This window comes from Nicotiana attenuata, unplaced genomic scaffold, assembly GCF_001879085.1.
Source record: "Nicotiana attenuata strain UT unplaced genomic scaffold, NIATTr2, whole genome shotgun sequence".
NCBI lineage: Eukaryota > Viridiplantae > Streptophyta > Magnoliopsida > Solanales > Solanaceae > Nicotiana > Nicotiana attenuata.
The window spans coordinates 6550-14954 of record NW_017675111.1 but is presented as its reverse complement, the minus strand read 5'-3'; the positions used below and the strand labels follow the sequence as shown (position 1 = coordinate 14954).

The window sequence follows — 8405 nt, the reverse complement described above, 5'->3', positions numbered from 1 at the left end:
GGAAATTATTGTGCTTATGGGGAGCTATACGTTCAACTGTAAAGGGTGCATCTTCGCAATTGGAGTAATAACAAACGGAAGTTATATCATAGTTGTGGTGCTAATACTTAAGTTTCTATTCTTTTATATAGTTAATATTTATAATGTTACACATTAGTTCCCTTTAGTATACTTTTGTTCAAACTCGTCCCTCCTTCCATTTTCTTTATATATAACACTGTAATCGCTTTTGAAGGTTATGATGAAAAACCTTTATCTTATTTGCATTAATTTTCATTCTTCTGTTAGCTTTAGCTTTAGTTTTCTTCTCTGCAATTTCAATCTTGTATCAGTGGTATCAGAGCAATTATCCTCGCTCTGTGGGTAGTCATTAATGACATTCCAAAACCCTCTATATGGCTCTAATTTCACTCCCAATCACTCTTTACGAGTTGTTTTACCAGCAATTATGCCGCAGGATTTCGGCAATGCAACATATCAAGGTAATAGTCCCTATGGTTATAGTAATCTTTTTGGTTATAACAATATGCAATATGGGAATTATTATAGTGGTTACCAGAAAACCAATTAAAACCCTCTACACACCGCTAATTTCAATCATCATCATTCTACAAGCCATTGATTTTCAGTCGCCTCATTGTCTGTATCACCCACCGGAGTTCTCCCATGGTTGGTCCACTGGAGTGGTTTCAGACAGAGGCTATGCGATAGGTTCCCAATCTGGTAATTGGCAGTTGCCTTTGCTGTTTCAATAGGAACAACTTCCTAACACTATTGTTAATGGTCATATTTCATCCGAATTTTCATTTGTTGAGAGGATGCCAACTGTCATCGATAATAGTACCTGCAATTTACCATTTCTGCCGTATCTATGTCCTTTTCGGAGCAGACAGCAACGGTCTAAGCTGACCATGGACTGAGTCGTCTAGCAAAGAACCTCGAACACTGTCATCTCGTATTGTCGAAGCTCAGCAGCATTAAACCATATCTTCTCCTTCCTTAGGATTTGCAAGTAATCCTGACATTTTTCACAGGGTTTGTATTTCTGAAACTCTTAATTTTGGCATCACTTTTGTATGCAACAAAGATAATAGTCCCACACAAATAGAGTTGGTGCTTGATGCGGATGGACTAGAGGATAACAGAGTTGACAAGACTGAGATTAAGTTATTTGCAGAGACGTCACCCTTTGTTGTACATAGCAAAATGGGTTTTGGAACCCATTTGCAACAAGAGTTTAATGAGATGCCAATTACTGATTGATGTTTGGCCAAAAACGCATATATTTAACCATTGTTCTCTTACATTATAGCACTTTTTAATCGTCTTTTGAGTATCAATTATATTTTTTGTGCTTAATATTATATTTTAACTGTGTAGGAATAAAGCAATATGAAGATGAAGAGATTTGGAGCAAAACTAAATAAAACGCGGAAGAAAAAGAATGAAAATTAAAATAATAAAAAATAGGGGGACACCCTTGGGGTTTTATCCCCCCCTAGTGGAGACAACAAAAACAAAAGAGAAAGAAAGAACTCAAAAGTAACGCAGCTAAGGAGTGAGCGTGAAAACTCACTGTTTTCAGCGCTAGGACCAGCGCTTGGCGCTGGCCTGGATGCTGTGTTGCGGGGGGTTTTCCTATTTCGCTCGGGACAAGGTTATTTCAGTCCTACACGGTTCCAACTCGTATAAAAGGGGTCCTAAACCTAATTTGGAGGATATCGAGCATATTTGAAGGAGAATTCACGTGGGGGAACACAAACCACGCTTGGAGGAGGCTTCTAACTAATTTTTCTTCTCTTCTCTTCCTTTGATTTCATAGTTTATTAGTTCTAGAGTGTTGGGGTGCTACATGAACGTTGTAGTCTAAACTTGAATTATTCTTATTATTTTATCATATTGATTTATTTATTCAATCTTGCGCTTAATTATTTGATTGTTTGATCACCAATTGAATACTATCTACGAATCGAGTATTGAACTCGGGAGAGGAAATTGTAGATTGCATATAAGATTGAGTAAGGCATTAAAATCTTTTTAGCTAATGATTTGGTAGCACCTTGAGCTCGCTTATCGATAACTCATAGCCGCTATCACAAATAGCAAATAAATTTTGTACTTTTTTGTCTTTTGAATTTGTTTTATATGTCTCGATGAAGTTGCAGTTGTTGGTAGCATGTTGCCATAACTCTGGGGGGGGGGGGGGGGGGGGGCGGATTTGCGATTAGGATAGGAATATACCTAATCGCCTTGCTTGATTATTATACGAGAATTATAAATGTGTTCTTGTTAATCCTAATTCCATAGGAATATAGGCGTTAAGTTAGCTTGAATAGGCGAGTTATACTTCGGGAGAAAGCTACGAGCAATATTAACCCCATCAATCAATAAACTAGATAAACTAATTAGACAATTTAGGTAGTAAACTCAACAGGATTGTTAGCTAACTTATAGCTCTAGAATATCGTCTCCCATTGAATTCGTGTCAAGGTCCGCCAATTTGTTTCCTTTGTTTCTTAGTTTACTACTCTAGATTATCTTTAGTTAAATATTCATACTTTAGATTTCGCTTGAATAGATTAATTGTTTTGGTTTAATTTAGTTGATAGTTAATCACAAGTCCCTGTGTGTACGACATCTGGACTTACAATCCTATATTACTTGTCGATCACGTATACTTGTGTGTGCGTTTGGGAGTAATAAGTTTTTGGCGTCGTTGCCGGGGACTTAGAAATTAACTAGTCTGCTAGATTAGATTTTTACTCTTTGTCTATTCAAGTTTTTAAATTTTTATCTTAGTTTAATATCTACTATCTTTGTTGACATGGCATCTTGGAATGATAATTGATCGAATATTGGTTATTCTTATTATGGTGATCCTTGTCTATATTATGGAGGATCACACTTGTGAAAAAATTGTGAATCTCAATCTTATTGGTGGAATATTTGTAATATGTGTGGTGGTCAAGGTGGCCATTGGGATGGTTGTCCTAATTCTTATTATCCTTCTCAGAACTCTTATTATGATGTTTCTAATAATATTTATGAGTTTGATAGGAGCAGTGAAGTGGAGGATGAGGACTAAGCTGCCTGTATTATGGAGATGATGAGGCAAGTAGCCGAGCAACAAGATGAAAATCGAAAGGTTATACAAAGAATTAGTGCAGCAATCATGAGAATGAAGGCCGAGGCGGAGGAAGTGGCTGAAGAGAGCGAGTTCCCACCAGAAGATAATTTAGAAGAAGCAGATATAGTGAGTCAATCTTGGCTAGAGGAACAAACTCAATTGATAAAATCTCATGAGTTTCTCCGTGATAGTCTTTCAAATATGACAGAACAGCTGATAGACGAAAGAACTGAGCTCAGGCAAGAGATAGAACAATTTGGCTCAGATATCCATGACCTGCAAGCTCAATTGAATAAAAAGGTTGAGGCGTTTGATGCCCTACAACCAATTGTCATAGATACTGGCCAACTTACGGAGCGGAAAGAGGAATTCCAACTATTCAACAAAATTATTAATGATGCCAAGGTTGACGAAGTGCACAAAATTGAGGATGTCAATAATAATGCAGTTTTGGAGTTGGAGCGTATTGGACCTCATTCTAACCAGTTTTCAACATTGTGTTTGGCTGGTGACGTGGAAATTGATCCATTCGAGCATATGGAGGAGTCAATAGATGAGGAACAAAGTGTTTATATTCTGAAATTTGCCATACCAAGGAGACAAAATGACATCCCTCACTTAAATGCCAAGAAGTGCAAGATGCGATATCTATTGCTTGGTTCCTTTATTTTTACACCACCGCCCCAAGAACGTGACAAAAAAATTGATGCAAAATTGGGGGCGCAATTCATATCTTCAAAGTGGAAGGAAAAGTGGTGAAAGTGATGGCGTCGTGCCGCTACATTAATTCAAGCGCTTGTTGGAAGGCAACCCAATTCTATTTTTTTCTTTTTCTTTTGTTTATTTTTTTTTTTTGTAGTATTATTTTGTGTTTTGTAGGAATAGAAGCATGAAGTCAAAGCCAATAGGCATGTGCAAAAGCGAGCAGGTGGTTAAAACTAAGTGTGAGGTACCCGCACAAGGGATCATACCTGGGAGAAGTCTGAGTATCCCGTGAGCTGCTAATGCTTCGGCCTTTGGTCTACCAGGGAGTCCCTTTTACCCTCTTGTTAATATCAGTGTGCATTGAGGGCATTGCACAATTTTAAGTGTGGGGTGAGGAGATTGTTTGGGTGATTTTCTGTGCTATCTTAGCTTAGTTGTAGTATTCGTTCTTAGTGTAGTAGTTTTTGCTTTAAAAAAACGACAAAAGAAAAAAAAATCAAAAAATTGGGACTTTTCCCGATGATGGATATTGTGGACAGCTTTCTTGAGGGATTAAGGTCCAATAGAAAAAATCAATTTTTTTTCTTTTTGTTCTAGTAGTTTTAGTTAGGTAATAATCCCCCTTGGTTTTTCTTTGTGCATTGGTTCTTTTCCAGGGGATGTAACTTGAACCCGGTAATTTTTCTATTTAAATTTTTTGGATTAGATTTTTTTAGGAGTACTAAAAGAGAGAGAAGAAAAACTGTGTAACTTGTTTGATACTAGCATATTAGGCTTATGCTTGAGTAGTACTTTCCTCTGAGTGCTCGAGTAATGAATAAAATAGCAGACTTTCTGACACCTAAGCTCATGGTTGTGACTCTGTACATAGCTTATTCTTATTTTGTCGTTCGCTATGACCCTGTCTGTCTTAGAGTGAAATTGATCCATCTTGATTGATACTTGTGCCATGTGTGGTGAGTATTTCGTACATATATTCCATATTTTGCATCTTAGTCTAGAACTTACCCTGCATGTTATTGAAGCGAAATAAAAGTGTTGCTTTGTTTAGAAGATGATAATAGGCTTTCTTCGATATGTCTTGTGAATTTTGGCCTTTCAGATATTGTACCACTAGTTAGCCCTTTGAGCCTGTAGCCTTTTGTTTGGAAGCTGTATTTTTGCCTTGATCCTTTTATTGAATCCCTAGTTTTTGTACCATGTTTCCTTGAGCACTATTGCTTAGACTATGATATTAATTGATATATTTGAAGAATGGGAGTGAAAAATGGTGACCAATGATGGCTGAAAGGTGATGAAAAGGCCTTCTTGAAAAGAATGTGACATGAAAAAGAAAGAAAAAAGAGAATGAAAAAAAAAATTGCTTTGAAAAAAAAATGAAGCATTCTTGATATGAGGGAATACTTGTGAAATAATAGATGAAGAGAGAGCTAAAAATAAAAGTGAAGAGATGAAAATAATGAGGCATGAAGTCTAAAAGTGCAAAGTGCTTAGGGAAGTGTAAGTCACTATAAATATAATTCTCCTACATGTCCCCTAGCCAACATTACAACCTGTTAAAGTCCTATTTGATTCTATTCGAGCATACTTAATTAGTAGAGATGTACATAATGGGCAAGCTTATGGTTCTTTGTGCATACATGTGAATTTCTTTGTGAGTGCGAGAGTTGTTCTTTGATGCTAAGTCCTTAAATTATATTCATTCATTGATTTGAGAGTATGGACTATTTATTCTTGTGAGGGCACGTGTTTCATGATAGATAGGTTATGTTATTAGCTTCTTTGACAGAGTAGGTGAGCGAGCTTAAATTTGATAAGTTAGAGTCCGTCTATGAAGTTAGGAGGTTAGAAGTTTGTTGTTTGTTTGTGACTTGTATGTCTTGCATGATGATGAGGAAGTGTAAATTTGATGATTGGAGTTGCTATAGGGACTAATTGTTAGTATCAACCAAACCTAAGTGGTGGTGTTTCTAGGCTTGATTTATTGAATGGTTTTAATGCTTACTCGAGGACGAGCAAGAGTCTAAGTGTGGGTGGACTTTTGATACTTATTCTGATTTTGAGAAGTTAATTTTGAACAACTTTGGGGAGCATGGAGAAATAGTGGTAGAGGTAGATCTTTCAATTCTTGAAGTTAAAAGTATGGGAATAAATGCAACGACTGAAAGTGAGACTGAACAATATGAGTGTTTAACCAAAAAAAATAGAATTTCGGTTAAAACTAGAAATTAAGAGAAAAAAATCTGGTTACTGATAATCGGGAGACGAAAAGAATAAGAAATTTTTTAGAATAATAAAGCAGTAAATAAGTTTGTATTTCAATGTAATCTCAATGATTTTCCGTGTCACTACAAATGCTGAGACCTCCTCCTTTTATAGTTGATTTTTCTAGAAAAAGGTATAATGCCTTAGCCTTAAAGAGGCAATTATGAGCATTAAATGACATTAAATGAAACGTTACACAATCATTCCTATTCAATACTGATTCGCTAACGTATTTGACATTTAATACTGAATTTATACACCTTTATGCCATCAGATTCATATCTTCAATTCCTTCTGACCTCCTGGCTTTAATTAAGTTAAATAGATACGAGACTCGTATCATTTGAATAGCATCTCGTGCCTATTTAACTTTCTCCTCCTCGTATCTGATATCGCCCGTGCCTCTTAACTGATCATCATGTTTTGACCATTTGACCAGTCCACGTGTCATGCCACGTCACCTTCAATATAAATTTAGTTTTTTCCCTATACAGATCGTCCCCCCACTTTCCATTTATTTATCAATTAAATATTTGGGAAGTGGATCTTCATTAAAAAGGGAATTTTCGCCATAATCATTGCTATGACAGTGTCGATGCTTCAATTGTCTCTTCTATTTAATGTACCATATACGTGTCACCTTCTCATTAGTTCTGCGATTTTGCAGCCTTTTTCTAAGGCTTCTTTAACTCCACTATTCACGAAGTGATAGTTGCCTTTATTATAGGCTTTCCATCATTACACTTCTTAATTATCGACGGTTGAGTTTATATATAAACTTGCCCCCTTTTTCCTTTGTCTTCTTCTTCTTCACAAGCTTTTTACCAAATTTCTTGCTATTTACTCTCGTTCACTTCTTCTTCAGTTCATACCTTTTGTTCATATCTTCTCACTAGGTCGTCTTCAAATCCTAACCCTAAAAGAGTCCCAATTCTTGATAGTTTCCCCAATGCTCCTGCTAGACATAGAAGAGGTAGAGGAGGTGTGCTTCGTGGTACAGGGTCGCTTCGTGGTGGTACCTCTGGTTCCATCACTCCCTCTTCTAGTTCTGGCAATATCTCTAGAGGCTCTCTCTCTCACAGATCCTCTTCTAAGGGCAAAGAACCTTCTAAGTCTAACCAAGAGCCTCTGGTTGAAGAAATTGTGCCAACGGATTTATCTTTCGAACATGACAAAGAATCCCTTCGTGACCAAGTGATTAAATTAGAGAGAGCTGATAAATATCCCTCTTTAATTACTGAACCTTTGATTCAAATTGTTCGAAGAGACTGTCGTTGGAGAGATGACACCCACATAGTTATTCTTACCCCACACCAAAGAATATCTTCTTATAGGGTTGGCTTTTCTTTCGTTTACACTTATCCCTTTACTTTGGGATTTATTCCTGCTATTGACCCAGTCATACTTGATTTCTGTCATTTTTTCAAAATTTGTTTGGCTCAAGTTGGTCCCCTCATATGGAGAACAGTAGCTTGTTTGAGGTATATGTCAACCAAAGCTGATGTTGACTTTACTTTCCCTCATCTAATTCATCTTTATCACTCCAACCTATTCCGCAATGGTGTTTTTACCTTATCTGCAAGAAGTAAGAGGGTTTTGGTTAACCCTGAAGATAATAACGACCGTGGCTGGTACACCCGGTTTGTTGCTGTTCCCACAATTGATTTGGTGGGTGAATCAAATATTCCTTTTCCTGAGAGATGGAACTTTGCACGTAAGTATTTTCTTCCTTGCCGTATCTGCTTTCGTTATTTCAACTTCTTTTCTAATTTTATTATTATTCCTTTGCTTTTTTGTAGCAACCATGGGAGATGTGGAACCCGTTCCTAATTTTCGTGGTTGGGTAGATGCTGTCTTGAAAGCCGTGCCTATGGAGGCACGAACTTGGAAATCTATTTCCAACAAACATGGTTGGAAAGTGAAAACTCACGGTATACATCCCTTTTTGCTTCTCGTGTGTTAAATTCTTTTCCCCTCTTTTAACTTTTTATCCTTCTTATTGTCAGGATTTGCTATTCGAGGGATGTCGGCTGAAGTAGCTATCACCCTTCGAGCTTCTTCCAGTACTCCTCTTGCTTTGGAAAGAACGCAAGCCACGTTGTCAAAGAGAAAAGTGGTTGAAGAGGATTCTGACGTTGATGAAGATGAAGATACCTCTTTGACAGCTCGTCCTAGAACCAGGAGGCGCATTGTTTCTAAGGATGAAACTGAAATCTCTCCCGCTCGTATCTCCGAACCCGTTACTATTACCTCCGATGAAGAAAACATTCCAAGGGACTCCCCTGAATCCACTCATCGCCTCTTTATT

General features: G+C 37.1%; 1 protein-coding gene across 1 annotated transcript in view; it reads left to right on the top strand.

Moving 5' to 3' along the window:
- Positions 1-448: 448 nt before the first annotated feature.
- LOC109219664 (putative uncharacterized protein MYH16) overlaps positions 449-8405 on the top strand; it is a 9436-nt gene continuing 1479 nt past the window's right edge. The window contains exons 1-2 of the mRNA XM_019384138.1: positions 449-482; positions 8104-8336. Of these exons, the coding sequence (XP_019239683.1) occupies positions 449-482; positions 8104-8336 (267 nt within the window). The remainder of the gene's footprint in view (positions 483-8103; positions 8337-8405) is intronic.